Below are 21,745 nucleotides of genomic sequence, written 5' to 3' on the forward strand. Positions count from 1 at the left end.
CAGTGACAGCAGACAGATCATCCAACATGTTAACTGCAAAATGAACTGATGAAAACAGTACAAAGATTAAAGTACCACATGTGCTGTAGTGAAAGCTGCAGCTTTATTGATAAAGTTAAAGACAAAAAAACAAAAGGATTAATCACTCATGTAACTGTGTCACTATATATCAGCATTAACAGGACCTCAGTTTGGTGTTTCACAAAGCTGCTGATCTCAGACCTGCACAGCTTCTGTTTTAAACACTTGATGTACTCAGCTGCATGAAGAGCATATGAGATTTTCTCTGGCACAATTAAATAAAACCTGATGAAGGTCAAAGGTCGTCACTTGTATGTTGAACTACAAACTTGTCATCTGGAATTCTTTCACAGTTTTTTGCAGATAGTGTGTTATTTACCATAAAGTGATTCAGAGTTATTCATACCAGAGTAACCAGAGAGGATCATATATTTTTAAATATATAACTTTCTACAGGACTGAATATAATATCTTTATGTAAAAGTCTGGCGCCTCTGGGGGGTATCCGAGTATTTATAACATTACACAAACCAAAGGTCTCATCACAGTGTTCATGAAATGCTGGGTTTATCCATCTCCTGGATCGGGCCTATGGAGGAGTGCTGAAGATTTCCCTGTGAGGGAGCTGCTGGTGAAGATCATGAGTCCTGCTTGATCTATGCGATGAGCTTCAGTCTTCCTGGTGTTTCTTAAATGAAGCCTCTCTCAGTGGGTCAACAGAACATCTGGCACAGGACAGCTGTGATGAAAGAAAAGGAAGAAGTTTCTCCAAACCTCTGGACCCAGGAAACCCAGCTTGGTCCTGATGGTCTCCCTCACTAGTTTCTCTCCAGGGTGAATGTAGCTGTTGATATAATATGGACTCTATTATTAAATGAAAAGAACAAATTAGACTACAATACTGAAACCTTCTGCTGCTGTTTTTAAAGTCTCCATGTTACCAGGCTGTAGAGGGCTCTGAAGATTTAAACAGTTTTAGATCCATTACACTCACAGTCTTATGTTAAAATCTCAAAGGACAGCATTATATGTTTGATATTAACAGTAACTCTGGGCTTCTGTAGAGTGTGCAGATGATCTCATCGCTGTCTAAAAATGGATAACAAACATAAGAAGTGCTGAATCCTTCAATAATACAGACTATTAGAGTAGCAGGTGTGTAGCATCGCTAACTAGCTAGCAACAAGCCTCCAACACAGTGCGTATGCTAGCGGCTAATCTAGCTAACGAATTAACAACAAAGTGATTTTAGAACTATAAGATGATAAGCTGTGCGTCTTTTTTTATAACAGTGACATGGTTGTATTTACCTTAATTAAACGAGTCGTCAGTCGCGGTAAACCAGCAAAAAACTCGAGCAGCCGGGCTACGTAAAAAGTGTAGGGGGCGTGTTTGCGGTCATGTCCAGCGGGTGTGTGCGCGGGAGCGTTACACAGTCGCTCCACCTCAAGTCACTACTGCGCAGACTCTGGCTCCAAATTTGCAAGAATTTTTGGCTTCATTTTTGCACAATGGGAGGAGGCGGAGTCGCGTCGTCCATGTTTTCTACAGTCAATGGTTTGAACCAAGAGACGAAACACGAGCTCCTCGTCAACAGTTTGTCTGATTGTTTCACAGCGAAACGTTAAAACCCGTCAGCTTCCTCTGGGCGAGCAGCTGCTCACAGGTGAAAATGAAAATGATAAAAATATGACGGGACATGACAGGAGACGAGCGTGACACACGACGGAGGCGTTTATGGGAACCTTTTCCACTGGAGTCAAATATAAACAAAACATATCTGATTAAAGAGTGACGACACAATCAAACTGATTTTTCATCCTCAGAGCCTCACCGACACCACCCACTGACACCACCTACTGGCACCACCCACTGACACCGCCCACTGACACCAACCAACGACACCACCCACCGACACCGCCCACTGGCACCACCCACTGACACCATCCACCGACACCACCCACTGACACCGCCTATTGGAACCACCCACTGACACCACCCACTGACACCAACCACCGACACCACCCACTGACACCAACCACCAACACCACCAACCATCACCATCCACCGACACCACCGACCGTCACCATCCACCGACACCAACCACCGACACCATCCACCGACACCAACCACCGACACCACCCACTGACACCGACCACTGACACCACCCACCGACACCACCAACCGTCACCATCCACCAACACCACCGACCGACACCACCAACCGTCACCATCCACCGACACCACCAGCCATCACCATCCACCGACACCATCAATCGTCACCAACCACCGACACCAACCGCTGACACCACCCACCGACACCAACCACTGACACCACTAACCGTCACCATCCACCGACACCACCAACCGTCACCATCCACCGACACCACCCACCGACACCACCAACTGTCACCATCCACCGACACCACCCACCGACACTAAGCACCGACACCACCCACCGACACCACCAATCGTCACCATCCACCGACACCACCAAGCGTCACCATCCACCGACACCACCGACCGACACCACCAACCGTCACCATCCACCGACACTACCAGCCATCACCATCCACCGACACCATCAATCGTCACCGTCCACCAACACCACCCACTGACACCAACCACCAACACCACCAACTGTCACCATCCACCGACACCACCCACCGACACCACCAACTGTCACCATCCACCGACACCAACCACCGACACTAAGCACCGACACCACCCACCGACACCACCAATCGTCACCATCCACCGACACCACCCACCGACACCACCAACCGTCACCATCCACCGATACTACCAGCCATCACCATCCACCGACACCATCAATCGTCACCGTCCACCGACACCAACCACCGACACCACCAACCGTCACCATCCACCGACACCACCCACCGACACCAACCACCGACACCAACCACCGACACCAACCGCCAACCAGAGAGAGAAACAGCATGTAACATACAATCTTACTGTTAGTAAGTCTTACAGCACACTCTTAGGTGAAAATATGCTTTTATTTGTAAAAGTATGGCGAGTATACCACAGTGTCACATGCAAGCAGTTAGCGTAAAATTAACATTTAATTTTCCATGTAAAACCAGCCACCACTGTGAAAAACCATAAGGTTGAGAAATATTCCAGATAAATGACTCTCATTCAGAGAAAAACATTGCAGCAGGTTATTATTTAGGGTGAGCGTTTGGGGCATGGAGTACGTTTAAGTTTAGTCACATACCAACACTTTCAGACTCAAACAGAGAGCTGGTGATATGATTCGTGGTGCCTTCCCTTCACATCTGTGAGAGGCGTTTCCAGTTTCCTCGTTAGTCACCACAGATGCTAAATCAACCTTTGCTCTCTGCACAGAGCCTGAAAGACTGAGTGTTGGTGGCGACCCGCGCAGGTGCAATTCAGTTCAATTCAATTCAATTTTATTTATATAGCGCCAAATCACAACAAAAGTCGCCTCAAGGCGCTTCATAGGTACAGAGAAAAACCCAACAATCATATGACCCCCTATGAGCAAGCACTTTGGCGACAGTGGGAAGGAAAAACTCCCTTTTAACAGGAAGAAACCTCCAGCAGAACCAGGCTCAGGGAGGGCGGGGCCATCTGCTGTGATTGGTTGGGGTGAGAGAAGGAAGACAGGATAAAGACATGCTGTGGAAGAGAGACAGAGATTAATAACAGATATGATTCAATGCAGAGAGGTCTATTAACACATAGTGAGTGAAAAAGGTGACTGGAAAGGAAAAACTCAATGCATCATGGGAATCCCCGGCAGCCTACGTCTATTGTAGCATAACTAAGGGAGGATTCAGGGTCACCTGGTCCAGCCCTAACTATATGCTTTAGCAAAAAGGAAAGTTTGAAGCCTAATCTTGAAAGTAGAGATAGTGTCTGTCTCCTGAATCCAAACTGGAAGCTGGTTCCACAGAAGAGGGGCCTGAAAACTGAAGGCTCTGCCTCCCATTCTACTTTTAAATACTCTAGGAACAACAAGTAAGCCTGCAGTGCGAGAGCGAAGTGCTCTAATAGGGTGATATGGTACTACAAGGTCATTAAGATAAGATGGGGCCTGATTATTTAAGACCTTGTATGTGAGGAGCAGGATTTTGAATTCTGGATTTAACAGGAAGCCAATGAAGGGAAGCCAAAACAGGAGAAATCTGCTCTCTCTTTCTAGTCCCTGTCAGGACTCTTGCTGCAGCATTTTGGATCAGCTGAAGACTTTTCAGGGAGTTTTTAGGACATCCTGATAATAAAGAATTACAGTAGTCCAGCCTGGAAGTAATAAATGCATGAACTAGTTTTTCAGCGTCACTCTGAGACAGGATATTTCTAATTTTAGAGATGTTGCACAAATGGAAAGGACAAACATGTTCCAGTCGCAGCTTTTCTGTATCGGGACGAGTACACTGATGGCGGACATTGAGACTCCTGAGCGCAGACGTTTTCTTCTTGAGACGGGATACAAGGTTTCATGGAGGCTGTTAACGTTTTTAATAATATCACGTTAATGTTACACACAGGTCAAAGTTGTGAAGTTTTCCTACATGTGGACCATAAACAACTTTAGTTTTTGCAGAGAGGAAATGGGAGAAGTGTTGAAGAGCTCAACTTTCTCTTCTGGCCCTAATGACAAAATGAAATGGTGTCTGCGAGTCAATCCAAAGGGACTTGATGATGAAAGCAAAGATTATCTGTCATTGTATTATTATTATTAATGTTATTTTTTAGTTGAACCCTCATTTGTACAAAGTTCAAAGCAAGTTAACGTAACGTTACAAGCTGACGTCAGCTAGCATGTGATGTTACAAGGTTCAAGCTCAATGTCAGTTTGAAATGTTGTCACTGTCAGTTAAGATGCTGCAGATTCTTAAATGAACCACGTTGTTCAGTAAGTGCTGCTTGTGACCAAGTATTCTGCAGATATGGAGCTTTGTGTACACGGTGAGCTCTAATAGGTCGGCTCCAGCAGCATGTTGTGGAAGGTCGCGCTGTGAGTCGTCCGGTGCGAGGATGTTTTCAGGTCACCTGTTGTCTGTGAGCCTACGGGGTATGAACCGTCACAAAGACAGGCACAGATCAACCATTAATGCCTGAATAGCCGGTGGATACTGGGCTCCACGCTCGGCTTCCTTCGTTGGTCAGTGTTTGTTTTTTTGGTGGTTGATTCTGATTGTGCTCACAGCAGTGTTTCTTCAACATAAAGCCAGAGAGAGCCACAAAAGCTGAACCACAGAAACACAAGAAGCAGCTGTGATCGTCAGCCTGACTGCAGCTCTGTGTGAAACACAGACTGAAATGTCGAGGCTGATTATGAACTAAGGTGTTTATCCTACTTTTTAGCGGTAACAATTATTTGAGCAATATCATCAGTTCAGTAGCAATTTATTGTCTGTGATGTTTGTCAGAGGCTGTACCTTTAACCTGTGGAGACGGACTTTGATTACAAAGATCTCTCGGTGACAAACGTTCACCTGCAGGGAGATTTACACTTGGCTTTTTTATTGGCAGAAACATTTCGCAGGTTTTTATTCATTTGAAATATTCTGAGATCCTCTGCAGAGCTGTGCGTCCACAGATGTCCTGTAAGATTAATAAGCTGAACCCAAGTCTCACAGAACTTTTCAGAGTAAATTCCCGCTTGTATGAACGTTGTTCTCGTATAAATTATCTTTATAACAGCTTAGAGATCTACAAGAGGACTACTGACAGCCAGAGAAATGGCGGTAGATCCGTTCGTTTAACGACAGAAGGATGTCAGCTCTTCATTTGTTGACTGCATAAATCTGTCGGCTCAGGAGCCGATGGGATTTAAACTTCGAGCCAGTTTTAGCCACACAGGTTCTTCAGCTGTTCTCGGTCTTTTCTATATTTGATCGCTATTAAATAAATAATAATAAATAATAACAACTCCATTAAGGAGGCGTTCCTTCTTCATTATGATTAAAAAAAAAACAACAGAGTTTATTGATGAAACATTTGGAACTTTATTTTTCCAGAATCACAATAAAACATTTCAGTTTCATTTCACTGAAAGAAACATCAGAAAGTGACGATGATGTAACGCAGCCGTTACAGAGCGACGTCCTGCTGCAGGGCGCCGCGCTCTGGGCAAATGTCTGCTCTATTTACTGACAAGAAACATCAGTAAAATTACAAAAACTGAACATGTTAAATGTAAAACTATGAATAAACTTAAATCACATGCAGTGACAAATATAACAGTGCTATTTATAAGTATTTCACAGAGAAGTACTGAAAGTTTCTGTAACTGAAATAATATTAATTATGTAACACCAAAACTATCAGTTTGTGTTGTATTTCAGTTGGAGGTCAAATCTTCGTTCTGAACAGAAGGAAGTGGTTTATGGCGGAAACGCTGGAGAGGACATTACAGAGTGTGGGACGCTTCAGACGCACTGCGTGGAGTTTTCAGCCTTTTGGGAACGAAGGTGAAGACTTTTATGAAACAGACAGAAACAAGAGAGAACTTTGGCAGAGCGATTTTAGTGTGAACCGAGTGACGACAAAACGCAGCTATTATCTTTATTTCTGGGTGAACACCGGGGAGGTGGCAGCATCTAAAATGACTGTGGTTAACATTTGGTCTCACAAACCGTCTCATGGTCCCAGCTCTGACACAAACTCCAGCAAAAAGCAAAGAGAGGTCATTCATTTTTCTTCTGTTGTGTTCGCTCATCAAAAGCCATCTGACACCGAGAACGTCAGATTTTATAACCAGCTGTTAGAAACTCACAACTATTTGTTTTGTCATCACAATAAATGAAGGAAATAAGTGTGTCCTAAATGTCTGAGAGGTGGCACTGTAACACTGAAGCTCATTCTTCTATCATTTATGTTACTCAGCCGCAGAGCTTAAATATTTCTTTGTTTTAATAAGTGAAATTACATCTGAAGTCATAAAGTGGATTTAAAGGACAAACATAGCAAAGCAAACTGTAGTAATGCTGTAGTTCAGCACTGTGATCACATCATTAAGATGGGATGAGATGAGATGACGTAGCCTTTGTTAATCCGACAGATGTGAAACTCCCATTGTTACAGCAGCAAAGTAGACAGGCAGGAACATAGATGGAACATTCACATCCCAAAACAGAAGGAAATATAGAAATATACAAGGTAGAAGAAATATCATTTAGATAAAAATATATGTACATATGCTCCCACAGTACAGAGGGGTGGGATGTTAACAGCAGCAGGTTTTGAGTTTTGAGAGATAGTTGTCTTATAAACCGAGTTTTTGTGCATGATGGATTATTTTCTTATATTAAAGATGATTTGAATGTAAAAGAATTTTCTGGATGAAAAGAGACGATGACTGTTCTCAGGAATCATCAGGGGAAACACAGCCTGTCATCATCATCCTCAGTGAGTCTGAACTACTGTAAGGTCACGCATTCCTTATAATGTTGACACAGACACACACACACACACACACACACACACACTGGTTTATCCTCCCCCTCGCTGTGATGAAGACCCTCCCCCTCATGCAAACACATGCCTCCATAAAAACAGCACACAAATATTTCATTCATCTCATAAACATGAAGCAAGAATTTCAAATAAAATGCAGCAGAAATAAAAAACCAAGAAACTGAGTCTGAAAATGATTTGGCCAGATTCCAGGTCACAGGCTGTAATCACAGCACGGCGGCGTTATTGCTCAAGAACACACACCTCTCATGTTAGTTATACACACAAAGTGAACGGGGGGGCAGGAAGTTTATGAATGTGTGCGCGCTGCTTGAAACAGAAAGTGCAACAGGACAAAGAGAAGATTAAAGGATAACAGCATGTTTGTGCAGCTCTGACTCACTCGGTCTCCCACGCACGCCGCAGCCTTTCTAAGGACCAGCGTTTCTCCTGAAGTGACGTCACATTCCTGCTACAGGCAGACTTCATGTCATCTGGATCCTCAAACACACATTGCAATATTCTGGAGTTTAGGTTCAGCTGCTCTGCCTGTTTCAGTCACACCTACGTGAGCGTGATCCTGGCCTCGCTCCACCAGCTTCCCGACCCCTGAACACACGTTTATCACATCTCTTTATCTCATTCTCGGCACACTGACTGCAGCTGTCAGAACAGTTCAGACATTTTTCAGCACTAAAGCCATTAAAACTTTTCACTCGAGTCACTCAATCACTTCAACTCTGATCAGTGAATTCAAAGCTTTCATCCCCGTTTTCAAACTTGGACAGCAGATCTGATCATGTTCACTGGCAGTGAAACGACTTCTGCGGGTTTGCATCATAATTGGGAAGAAAGGTGACTGAACACGGTTGTTGGTCTGAGGGTTTCACAAACTGCTGACTTGCTGGGACACGACAGAGAAAACGTTTCTCACACAGCGATTTGTTTTCCAGCACCGAGCTGAATCTCAGCCAACAAGTAGCAGCTCTGAAGAAAAGCATGGGTCAACCAGGTCCCAGCAAGCTGTACCTAATAAAGTGACCTGTAGTATAGGCATGTGTGCACTTCCATGACATGCACCTGAAAACGTGTCGAACTGAAGGACAGCATCACTGTGGACTGAGCATGCTCACTCTGCACACGCGGGAGGTAACACAGTACAAATACTGTGTTTCTTTACTTGAGTAGAATTTTCAGGCATCTGTACTTTACTTGAATATTTTTTTAGGAACATTTTACTTCAAAACTTGGTTTGATTTGAGGGGAGCTAATATTTCATCACAGCCTCCAAACATCAAACACATAAGAAGTCCTGTTCAGGGCTTAACGTGGGCATGTTTGGCACCACGTTGGAACGACTGCAGGACTGGAAGTTGCAGTTGCGGTACATCAGCATCCAGCTAACCTGACTGAAGAGGAGCGAGCACAAAGGGAGTGACATGTGGGGAAATGTGAAAGGCAGCGTTTCTATCAGCTCTACAAACATCAGCAAACAGTTTGTCTCACAGTGTGTTGCAGAAAAAGTCCAGCTGCTGTATGTGACAGGGAGAGGAGAGACAGAGAGCTAAGTTCTCTCAGAGATGGAGACACATAAGAAAGGACAGGAGAATAAACAGTGTCAGTGTAGAGACGTCAGCCAGGACACCTCGTCAAACATCTGCTCACATCTGTTGTGTACAAACACAGAGAGCAGCAGGTCAGCTGATCACAGCCGTCACACCAATGAAATGCAGCTCTCAGTAAAAAATGACTGTAAGTTTGATTAGTGTTCAGATTCCTGTGTATGACTGTACATTTGGTCTTTGACAATAAAGCTGACTTTGCCCCCCCCCATCCCCGTATCCACGGTAACCCTGACTGAGCTCATGTTCCTCTTTAGGGTCACCCTCTACAATGGAAGCAACAGGAAGTAGATTCATCTATATCCTGTCTGCTAATATTATTGTATTATGACATTCAGATAACACAAGGTTCAGTTGGCTTTGCACACACAGAGCTGTTCTCTTCGTACTCTCAGTACACTTATGTTTCACTTTTACTCGAGTAAAGACTCAGTACTTCAGCTTTTACTGGAGTATTTTTAAACAGCAGTATTTGTACTAATACTTAAGTACAGAACGTGTACTTTTACCACCTCGTTCACTCATCAACTTTGAAGTACATCAACACACACACACAAATCTGTGTGTGTATGTCTGTGTCTGTGTGTGTGTGTGTGTGTCTGTGTGTGTGTGTGTGACTGTGTGTGACTGTGTGTGTCTGTGTGTGTGTGTGTGTGTGTGTGTGTTTAGGACACAAACAGGAAACAGACTTGTGTGTTTCTCTTCATAAACTTTATTTTAGCTTCATTTTGTCTTCAGTGCTCAAACTTTCACTTCCCAGTTCAGAATCAAACTGTCTAGTTTTCAGTCACATTTCCAGTTTCCCTCTGACGCCGCGCTTCTCCTTCAGCGGCGGCATGACTCCTCATCTTCCTCGCCAGCTTATCTCTTCCTCTGTCCCTCGTTTCACTTTTGTCTGTCCCGCGCTCGCAGCCAGCTGCCTCATCGGCACATCTGTCCGGTAGCAGTTAACGTCCTCACGCCGTCGACGGCTCACGGCGCTCTCGGGCTCCGTCTGCTCCGTCTCTACGTCAGACAGGAGCAGCGAGCTGAGGAGAGCCCGCTGTGATTGGTGGGCTCAGAAGTGGCATAATAAATAAAAACAGGAATAAATAAATAAATAGAAAACGTCTCTACATCAGCTCCTCGCCATCACGGCGGCTCAGTCCTGCGTCTGCAGCGTCCCGGCCAGGCGGTCCCAGTGGGTGAAGTACGGCGCAAAGTTGCACTTGGACTTGAGGTGGTGGAGGTCGTGGTGGCGCGCCCCGCCGTACAGCCCCAGCGGCACCAGGCGGTGCGTGGCCCACGGCAGATCGTAGCCGCAGTGATCCTCCACCGACAGCCAGATGTTGACCACGAAGAAGGCGAGCTCGGTGAGCGGGTGGCAGCCCAGCAGGAGGGGGTTGGCGGCGGCGAACAGGCCCAGGCTGAGGGTCTCCCAGGCGCCCGAGTACTCGGCGGTGAGGGCGGAGGTGGAAGTGTAGGTGTGGTGCACCTGGAGGAGGAGGAGAGAGAGCGTGAGGTGGAGGAAGAACAAAAGCGTGACATCGTCACCACCGCCATTGTCCTCGGGGACTCACCTTGTGGAAGGTGCGGTAGAGCCAGGGCACTCGGTGGTGCAGCAGGTGCCAGGTGAAGCTCTGGAAGTCAAAGAGCAGCAGGCACACGAGCACCTGAGCCAGCAGGCGCGGAAGGGGCGGGGCCTCCTCGGGCAGGTGGACCCGCCTCAGGTACCAGTGCAGCACGGTGAGCGGGAAGATGAAGACCAGGTGGTTGTAGAGCGTCAGAGCCAGGCAGCGCCGCACCGACGACCAGCTGATGGAGCTCTGAGGCTGCAGCTTGTACCTGAGCACCCACGCCCACCTGGTGGACAGCGTGTCCAGCAGCAGGAAGGGCAGGCAGAAGGACAGGTAGACGGAGAGCGAGAAGAGCAAGGGGAAGAAGGGCGAGCGCAGGAGGGGGGCGTGTCCCAGCACAAAGGTCCACAGAGGCTGCAGCAGCATCGCCATCCTTTAGTCTGTCTCACAGTCGGAGCTCTGCTCGCCTTCATCATCACTGCTCCATTTAATCATGCAGCAGGCCCCGCCCACACAGCGTCAGCAGCAAGAACCCGCCCTGCCGTCCTTATTGGGACGCTTCCTACTGCTGGAGGGAAAATGGAAAATGCTCCCTCCCACACACACACTGCTGCTTGTCCTTGAACGTGTCGCTGTCGTCATGGGGAGACTTCATGCTGAGTTTGTCTCCAACTCAAAGCCCCGCCCCCCCTCGTGGTTTCCTGATGACTTTTTTTTAAAGCTGATTAAAATCATTAAACAGGTTTAAAAACATGTTTTTCTGCTTATCTTGTGTGTTCAGCTTTTTTAGATTAAAGATCAGCTGAACAATAAAATTTGCATTCCAAAATGTTTTGAGGGTTTCTGTTGAAATGTTACCAGGGTGACTGTGAGTGGGGCCCAGACCCCCTCGCACTAATGACAGGTGAGTGCTCAAAGACGGGGTCGGGTGTAGAGAGTGGGAGTGCATGAGGTGAGGTGCTGCTCTTATCTCTAAATAAAGTTCAATTTTCCTCTCTGAAAGAATCAACGTGAAGCCTCACTAAAGTCCAGCCAGCCTGTACCTGTGCTGGGCGGAGCTGCCAGGTGTCCTCAGACTGAGCTGATGTTTCTCTTCGTGTCAGAAGCGGTGATGGTGGAAAGTGCTGCTCTGAGCGTGCTCACTGTCAGAGACGTGCTGAAGAGTCACAGCTTCACTCTCAGCCCCACGGCGACACCTGCTGGTGCTGCAGTGTGACAGTTTCAGGTGTGGATGTGGAGCTCTGAACCGCAGCTGCTGTTCAGCTGGGTCTGTTCCAGATGTTCCAGCTGTGCTTCACGTTCCTCTGCTGCTGTAAATGAGTGAATCTGTGATGGACTCATTCATGAACTTTATTTAAACATGTGCAAATGAACAGCTCGAACTGTTTCAACATCTGGTTCTTTAAATGGTGTGCAGATGCCACAGACAGGTAAGGTACACCTGAGCAGCGAGCAGCAGCCAGCAGGTAAATACGAGGAAAGCTGCAGATACAGTTGTGTGTGCAGAGAAAAGCACGAAGCCTTTCTGAAAGATGCATTACGACCTGGTTAGACAGGAATAATGTTTACTGGCATATTCATAAAGTGCTCCTCTTTATGATTTTTACCGATACTTGCAAATAAGACATTATATAAAGGCAACAATCGGAATGATGTCAAACACTAATGTGGAATTGGTAACTCTGTTTAGACAGGCGTATAGTGGGGATGTCGATACAAGACTGTCACGGTGCTGGGTCGTTGACCCAGCGTTTTGTGTTTTATGATTATTTTCCTCTGTTCTAGTTATTCTGATTTTGGTATTCTGTGTCCCCACCTTGTGCCCGGTTCGTGTTCTGGATTTCCTGTTTTATTCTGAAGGTCTGTGTCTGTGGTCATTGTGTTCAGCTTGTGTCCTCCAGTCATCATGTGTATTAGGATCAGCTGTTCTTCCCTCCCATGTGTGATTACCCGATTACCGTGTGTGTGTGTGTGTGTGTGTGTGTGTGTGTGTGTGTGTGTGTGTATATATTGGGTGTCGGTCTGTGCTCGTTGTCAGCTCGTCTGTGTTCCATGGTGTTTCGTTCGGCTCTCTGCCCCGCACCCTGTTACTGTCACGGCGAGTGAGAAGAGCCGTGGGGAAAAGGTAAGGAAGGATCCAAACGCAGGCAGGTGTGGAGGTGATTTATTGAATACGAAATAAAGGCAGGCTAATGGCAAAACGGAGAACTAAACTACTGAGCATGAACAAGAACACGAACCTGGACATGAAAGAAGGAAGACGATAATGATGACGGCAGGGGACACACGGATGAAACGTGGTGGATACACAGACGGACCAGCAACTACAAACACAGAAGACGCGACTTAAATACACACAGAGAAACACAGGGAGATTACACACAGGTGGGGAACACAGCTGGGAATAATCAACAAGACGAGACAGGGGTAAAACTGAACACACTCACATGAGACGCAGACCTTCACAATAAAACAGGAAACGAGAACACTACACCAAGACGCAGACCTGACACTGAGAGACAGACAGAGAATGACACAAGGAACCTGAACTAAACTAAACGTGAGATACAACCGAGAACAAATCCTTAAACACAAATAAACAGAAACATGAAACTCTAATAATAAACATCATAATCATCATCATAATTAACACAACAAGAAAACAATCCCTGATGCAAAATTAAACCAAAATACAATAAACTCAAAATACTGGGTCCAACGGACCCAGAACCATGACAGTTTCGTATGTTCTCAGGTTTGTTATTTAGTTTTCCCAGTTTAAGTTTCTTTAGTCATTTGTCATTCCTCACTGCCTGTTCTGTCACTCCGTCACCTGTAAATAAACTCTCACTCATATCATCAGTCGGCTGCCTGCACTTTGGGTCCTCCTTTCATTCCACAACACGACTGCTGCCCCAGCTGTGACAAAGACTTATTTCTTTTTTGTATAGTTTTCTTATAAATAAGCTTCCCCACTCAACTGACTATGTGAAGACGTTATGGGAAAAGGAGGGAGGGGTGTGTATTTCAAGGGATGAATGGACTCAGATGTGGGAATGGCAATGGAGGAGTACTTCCTCCAGCAGCTGGAGGGAATTTGGATGGAAGTCTTTGATAAGGTTCTTTATTACTCCGTGTCAAAAGGCTCATTATGATGGGAATCCTCCTGCGTGTTGGAGAAACTGTGGACACCAACGAGCACATCACACCCATATTATGTGGGATTGTTCTTTGCTCCAGATCTACTGGAAAGACATTCATGGAACATTACAAGGCATTTTTGACTGTACATTCCCCTTGGACATGAAGACAATCTTTTTTGGATGTATGCCACAGAACTGGTCTAAAAATGACACATGTTTGTTAAGAGCCTTACTTGTTGCAAGTAAGAAATGTATAACTAAGAAATGGTTATTGCAAGATATACCGACTTTGTTATTATGGTGGGAAATTACACTAGAGCTTTATAGGATGGAGGAGCTAACAGCTTATGTCAATGACAGGGTGTGTTGGTTTCGTTCGTGTTGGGATAAGTGGGTCCTATATGCCAATACCCATAAGCCGAATCTTCTTTTCAAAGTTTGAAATTACCAACCTGGCTAACTGGTCACTCCCGACTGCTCAGTGCCTTTTTCTTTTTGTTTTGTTTTTTTCTCTTTTTTCCCTTGTAAATTGTGTTGATTAATGCCTGTAATCAGCTTCGTGAAGTAATAGTTTCGAAATAAAGAATTAAAAAAAAAAAGTGCTCCTCTTCATCAGGTTTACTGTCATATACACAGATGGTTACACTGAGCAAAGAAATTCTTACTTTAAAAAACTAAAAAAACAAAAAACAAAATTTCTAACTCTCAGCATAGAAATACACCAGAGACTGGAGGAAAGCTGCATTCAAAGAAACAGGAACATGCTAGAAAAACCAGCGTTTCCTGCCCCTGTAGATGTAACAGCGGTTTAGCAGAGGATGCTCACTGCAGCTCCAGGCGCAGCTCGCACACAGGTACTCTTCATTGTCCTCGTCACAGTTTAGAGCTTCCTGTTAAAACTCAGCAGCCTTCTTCCTGTCGCCCTCAGCTCTGGCCACCAGACCCAGCAGAGCGAGCGCCTCGGCATCACGCCGCGTCTTTGTCAGACATCTGTCAGCAATCTGCTTCAGTCTCTGCAGGAACGGACAAAGATGGATCTCTGTGTTTCTACAGTTGTTCAGCACTGCTAAAGCATCTGCTAAAGTTAAACTTTAGCACATCAGCTGCCTCAAGGTGCTTTCTGCTCTACCCTATTACACCAATCCTGAACAATCAGACGACCCCCCGTGAGCAGCACCTGGCAACAGTGGTAACACAGCAGAACCAGGCTCTGGGAGGGGCAGCCATTAAGCTTAAGCAAAAAGGAAAGTTTGAAGCCTAATCTTAAAAGTAGAGATAGTGTCTGTCTCCCGAATCCAAACTGGAAGCTGGTTCCACAGAAGAGGGGCCTGAAAACTGAAGGCTCTGCCTCCCATTCTACTTTTAAATACTCTAGGAACAACAAGTAGGCCTGCAGTGTGAGAGAGAAGTGCTCTAATAGGGTGATATGGTACTACAAGGTCATTAAGATAAGATGGGGCCTGATTATTTAAGACCTTGTATCTGGGGGGAGACACCTGGATGTTGAGGCAGTAGAACTGGGCGAGTCCCCTCACCCATCAAGCTCCATCTAAGCCACAGGTGTCGAACTCCAGGCCTCGAGGGCCGCTGTCCTGCTTGTTTTCCAAGTAACCTGCCCTTGTAGCTTCTTATTGGCAAAGCACACCTGATCCAGGTAATCAGCAGCAGGTTGGGCAGGGATATCTCAGAAACAAGCAGGATGCTGGCTCTCGAGGACTGGAGTTTGACTGCATTGAATGGGTTTCTCATTATACCGCTGTAGATGCCTCGACATACTGTAAATATTCTTAGAATTCTTCTACACAGAACATGAAAATAATGCCTCAGGATGAGTCTGTAACGATGCATTTGATGGCGTTTGTTTGGTCTGGTGATACTAAGCCTAAGCTCCACTAAGCAGAATGGCGGATGACGTCAGGGTTATCAGGATCAGTTCCTAGGGCTCTCTTCATCAGACCCTCGGCCTCCTGGTATTCCTTATAGGCCCCCAGCTTCACGGCCAGCATGGACTGCAGAGCAGCATTCTTTGGGTTGATCTCCAGGGCCAAGCGAAGCTCTGTGATGGCTGGGGATTAGTCATATTCCTTTAAGTTTTCTAAAACCCACTGCAGATGAGAAACTGGTTAGTCTACACTGACGAATCGCACAGACACCAAGTAACTGAGGCCACCGATGGCTCCCCAAAATTTGACCATTTGCTGGTATCTACAGGAGTATACCCATACAAGTCCAGTCAGTCTTCATTCTTGTTGTAAAACTGACCTGTTCTGTGCAAAAGAGGGCGATGGCGTTCCACTCGCTGTCATGAGTCTGTACCTAGAGTGCTTTATAGAAACAGTCGATGACTTTGGAGAGAGAAGACTTTGAAAACTTGAGATAGGTCCAGGCTTGTTCTCCGTACACCTCTGGAAGGAGGCTTGTCGAGGAACCAGTGGGATACTTCACCTGCAGAGAGACATGGAAGCATCAGAGGTTCAGCAGCATGTGCTCATAATGTCTGGGCTGTTTGCTGTACATACCAGTATGTCCTCAACTCTCTGGCAGTAGCTCTGTGACTGTGCGTAGTCTCCGGTGTGGTATTTCAGCCAGGCCATGTCTCCATATGTCACAATGAGCCGCCTCTCACTCTCATCACCATAACTCTCCCTGATGGTCTCCTCTGATTGGTTTAGAAGTGACAGCGCTTCCTCTCGTTGGTGCTGAAGATACAGCGGTTAGGCTTTCACCAAGTCAGCAAAGATGCACAGAAAAGAAGATCAGACACCAGCGAGGGAGGATAAGAAAGACAGACGCAACAACATCGTCATCCCCTATGTAGCCGGTGTATCAGAGAAACTCAGGAGGGTTTTCTCCAAGCACGACATCCCAGTGTACTTCAGACCCAGCAACACACTCAGACACAAACTGGTTCATCCCAAAGACAAAACTCCAAAACACAGACTTAACAACGTGGTGTATGCTGTACAGTGCAGCGAGGAATGCCCAGACCTCTACATTGGAGAGACCAAACAGCCACTTCACAAGCACATGGCACAACATAGAAGAGCCACCTCAACAGGACAAGACTCAGCAGTCCATCTGCATCTAAAGGTCAAAGGTCACTCTTTCAAGGATGCCAATGTTCACATTTTGGACAGAGAGGACAGATGGTTTGAAAGAGGAGTGAAAGAAGCATCTATGGCTGTATCCCAATTCAGGGTCTGCAGCCTTAAAGACCACATTTTAACACCGATTACGTCACGGCAACGCGACGAAGGCTGTCCCAATTCAAAGGCTGCTCGAAATGCAGCCCTCAAATGCGTCCTTCATTTCCCTGAATTTTAAGGATGGGTCGGTGTAGACTTCGTGGCCCAACATATCCCAGACGTCATAGCGCGGCGGTGGGTGTGGATAATAGTAGAGTAAACTTTTAAAGTAAGTACTGAACATTATGTAACTTATTTATGTGCAAATGTTTAATAATGAAGAACATTAAAACATTACTGTTGGCCACATGTCGGCAAAGTTATGTGACATTAGCGATGTTTGTACTAACTTGGTTTTAAAGCCTCTACTTCTAAATACATATATAGTCGACCTTAATCTTACAGAGAATGTGATGATTTTATGGATAATTAAAGTCAGTCATATATCCACAAACACAACAAGCTGAAAGTCAGTGATGCTGCTCGGTTTGCAGTCCTGAATATGACGGCACAAGCAGGATTCACTGCACTGTTAATGTTAGCTATGTTATATTGCTGCCTCTGTTCGGTGGTGTCGAGCCAAACGGACTTTAACGTGTGTTTGAACGAGCTGACGGTTCACTCGTTAAGCTGAAAGAAAGATGCTTTAATCACAGGAGTCACACATGTGTCCACTGGACCATCTGGGAACTCTTCTTGTTTAGCACTCGTAATAACACAAACACTAAATCCTCCTTCTCTTGTGCTGTTTTGTAGCAGTGTGTACACCTGAGACTGTCACCTGTCTGTCTGTCCTGCACTCTCTCTCTGTTTCTTTCTCTCTGATTGTGGAATAAAAGTATGAACATGTATTTATAAGTTACACTTGTGTTTGAATCCTGCAGCTTATCACACATTTGATTTCCATGTGTGACGACTGCAAGTGTCCAGAGTGAGGACAGACTGAGGGACCCACTGCTGCACATCATCTGTGAGGCTTTGCACCCCTGATGATCCACCAGGACAAACTCAGCAGTGTGTGAGGAAGAGGAGGAGGAAGAGCCAGCAGCAGCTGACAGATGGAGAGAATAGACAGACTGTTCCCTGTTTGTGAAGGACTGCTAGGAAAGTTTAACATAACTAATTGTCTGTCCTGAATCAGTCTTATTAGGTAATGTTCAAATAATGTTATCATCCCAGTGTTTTCAGTGTGGGAGAAAGTACTCAGGGCCTTCAACTTACACACTATGAAAGGCAGCAACAAGTTTCATATTCAGAAACCTAAAGTATGTATCAGCAGCAGAATGGAGCTAAAAATAAATGTTTGTTTCAGTTCTATGAAGCTTTGAGTATTTTGGATTAGTAGCACTGCTGTGTTTGTTGCATCATATTGCTGTAATTGTTTATATGCTTTATATATTCTGAGGTAAGTTGATCTATAGTGTTACATCATATTCTATAAGGATGTTATGTGTTTGTAGACTTTCTGCCCAGTTTGACCCATTTAGCAGAAGTCGGCCTGTTTAAGGCTCTGATATCTATTCTGTGTGACTTAAAGCAGTTATGACATGGTCTGATTTTCTCACCCAATAAAGGAATATTTCATATATCAGTCTGATCTTCATTCTATCAGAAACAGTTATCACAGCTCCTACATTTTCTTTTTACACATATATGTAAGCATTGAGCCAAATTTAGTAATGCCAACATATTGAAAGAACAATATTTGTCTCTTATATATAATACATCTGTATATACACTGTCAGAGATACTTGTCTGTGAGTTCATTCACTGCTGTAATAACTTATGATGATTATATAATAACTATAATATTGGCCATATTATATTTACACTGACTTTAGTCTCATGAACAACATTAGCTAATTGTTATTTACTAGCTAATCTTAAATGACTGTTCAGTACAGAAATGAAGCCCAACAATCATGTTTTACAGTCCTGTGGTCTCAGCCTCAGATACTTATTAAATCACACAAAGCTCTTGTAGAAACAAACAAACAAATGAACAAAATATGTTCTCCTTCATTTCTGTCAAACAAAGCTGTATGAAACGTTTCCAGCTGTTAGTATCAGAGTTGCTAGGCAACCTGAGCAACGTGACGGAGGCTACACCGTCCCATTTCACAAGCCTCGCACTTCCGGCCTTAGCGGTCTTTGAGTACGCGGCCCTTGAGGACCGTTAAGGCTGCAGACCCTGAATTGGGATACAGCCAATGACCACTGTGAGCGACCATCTTTGAACAGAGGCGGTGGTTTACGACACCAACTGTCTGCCATCTATAATCCAGTTCTGAGACCCTTCCCAGACGCCTTAATGCCCACTCACATCCTGGGCCATCTGACCTCAGGAAATCACATGATAGGGTGGGGCTAGGTTTCACAATGAGCTCACCCAAAACCCTGGCTGATTGTGTCCCACACCCGTTTTCACACCTTGGCTCATGTGATTAGGTAGAGGATCATCAGGGGTTCTTTGTACAAAGAACCCCTGATGATCCTCTTGGGACGTCCCTCTTGGGGGGAAACTCCCACAGGGCTTAAATCTGGGACTCTCCACCATTTGACCCTTAGAACTGAAGAAGCTTCTTGGATGAGAGGTGAAACGTCTTCAAGCAACTTAAAGAAGTCCAGACGCTTTTCTTTCCAAGCGTCTGGGAAGAAAAGCGTCTGTCCTGAAGATACCTTTCTTTCCAAGGTATCTTATTTCTCTCTCTCACTCATATTGTCTTCAGACACCGTGAAATCTGAAGAAACACAAAGTTTACAACATAAATGTTTTTGAGCCTATCAGAGTCTCTCATATCAGTGTCCATAAACAGTCTTGAGCAAGCAGAACAGAAAACATGCACAATAATGGATATCACAAAAATGTCCTCTTATTACCAGCGTAGAACACGTATGCAACATTATACAAACAATATACATGAAACCATACCGTGTGCGCCTCTTGGACCACATGCAGAATAACATTAACATTGAGGCTGTAGATGCATCTGTAGCTCTGTATCCATGCTAGCTCCACCATGGTTGTGCTCTCAGCCAAACTCTGGTCATGTGACCATTACAAACTCTACCTCATACAAACTTTACAGCACTTTACATATTTAACAAACCCATGTTTTGTAATCACATATTTTAGACATGTTTTTTAATCAATGTTACACTTTTATCATCTTATCTTATAAATAAATGAACTAAACCAAGCATGAATCCATCACAGAAACATACGAAACAACCAACCATATTTTAACTTTCTCAGGGACAGTTACAGTATCTTCAGGATGTCTGAGGACCAACAGGTCATCAGAGGTTTGTCACATCTTTTTCTATACTTAAAATCACATTTTGCTAGAGTAAAACTTCTGCCAGCTGCACTTAGAAAGAATACAGCTGATGCTGGTTTTCAACAAAAGTCACACAGCACTTATTGAACCTGAAGAATTTTACAACATCTGATAAGAAACAAGGCTCAACACTTGTTGATGACTGAATCGAGGTTTTTAGCTGAGGTTCTTGACCCCGGGGTCTGCAGGTGATTACCCTTCCTGCATTTACACCAGAATAATGAGCCCAAACTAGCTTCAGGAGGCAGATTTGTATCAGACAGTGCCAGCTTAGGAATGTATTACTTTGTCAAGTCCAGCACTCTAGTTTTTCTCTGAGGTAAACATAAAGCAAGCCAAAGTTTTGTGCTAGCTGTAGCTTTGCTGTGCTGCATGAATCTGGTGATGGCTGTTAAATGTGAGACTGGCCAGCTAACTGTCTGAGTCAGTCTTATGTGCTCCAGACAGCAGCTGTGTTAGCAGGAAAGCTGCTGTTAGGTAACATTGGAGACAAGGTAACAAGAGAGACCGTCAAAGAAAACTGTGGTCAGCATCAGCAGGACATCCAATTCATAGAGGGATCATTTGGTTTTCAGGATCCAAGCCTGCGCTGGCTTTCTCCTGGCTAACGTTAGCACTGCTCTTCTCTATCTGAGTCCTAGAAATAAACCAAATTTCCCCTTGTGGGACAATTAAAGCATTATTCTATTCTATTCTAGAAATAAAAATGTGAAGGTTTACATGAGCAGAAAAAGTCCACTGTGCCTTCATCAGACAGATGCAGGAAGTGTACCTGACATAAGCCAAGAAGCTGTAGGAGCGGCCAGCTCCCTCACGCTGTCTCTGCTGAAGCTCTATGTCAGTCTGCAGTCAGGCGCTCAGGTTTTCCAGGTCCACGTCCTCCTTCTTCAGATCCCAGGTGAAGTGACACTGCAGCTGCTGCTGATCAGAGCGCTGCTACCTTCACTTTAGGAGAGTCACAAAGACAAAGCTGCGAGAGCATCCAAACCTGCACTAGCTGAGCCGAGGCTCGCTCTGACACACCTGATCGTGTCTCTACGACCAGCACGTGATCAAGCGTCCTCACCCAGGGATGATCTTTTGCGCGCCAAGCCATTCGTGCATTTATGAAATTCCAATGTTGCAAGGACAATATCATTTCTGCTTAGCGTTTATTAAAGGGTCAGGGTCCGTTGATCGGTGGACAGAGGCGGTTTCTCGCAGCTTAAGTACAGTTTTTTGTTTTACGGCGTTTTTTCCCGAAGTCGCAAAAGTATGACGTCACAACATTCTGATTTGTCACTTGCAATGTTGATCCTGGAACAACATTTTCATGATGATCTGGGAACAACACCAACACGACGATATCAGATCGTGCCCTCACCCAGAAGCTCTCACGTGCAGACCTCCCAGCTCCCCTCTGTGACTTTTGAAATCTTGAGAA

General features: G+C 45.1%; 1 protein-coding gene and 1 long non-coding RNA gene across 2 annotated transcripts; both read right to left on the minus strand.

Moving 5' to 3' along the window:
* Positions 1-9,791: 9,791 nt before the first annotated feature.
* On the minus strand, positions 9,792-11,217 carry LOC109194213 (cholesterol 25-hydroxylase-like protein). Its single transcript, XM_003449470.5, has 2 exons — positions 10,657-11,217; positions 9,792-10,571 (listed from the first exon to the last, which is right to left on the minus strand). The coding sequence occupies exons 1-2, from the start codon at positions 11,083-11,085 to the stop codon at positions 10,239-10,241; spliced, it is 762 nt and encodes a 253-aa protein (XP_003449518.2). The 5' UTR covers positions 11,086-11,217; the 3' UTR covers positions 9,792-10,238.
* Positions 11,218-20,109: 8,892 nt separating this feature from the next.
* On the minus strand, positions 20,110-21,449 carry LOC109203160 (uncharacterized). Its single transcript, XR_002063082.2, has 2 exons — positions 21,095-21,449; positions 20,110-20,959 (listed from the first exon to the last, which is right to left on the minus strand). It is a non-coding gene; the product is annotated as an uncharacterized LOC109203160 (long non-coding RNA).
* Positions 21,450-21,745: the final 296 nt, after the last annotated feature.

This window comes from Oreochromis niloticus, linkage group LG8 (assembly GCF_001858045.2).
Source record: "Oreochromis niloticus isolate F11D_XX linkage group LG8, O_niloticus_UMD_NMBU, whole genome shotgun sequence".
Lineage (NCBI taxonomy): Eukaryota > Metazoa > Chordata > Actinopteri > Cichliformes > Cichlidae > Oreochromis > Oreochromis niloticus.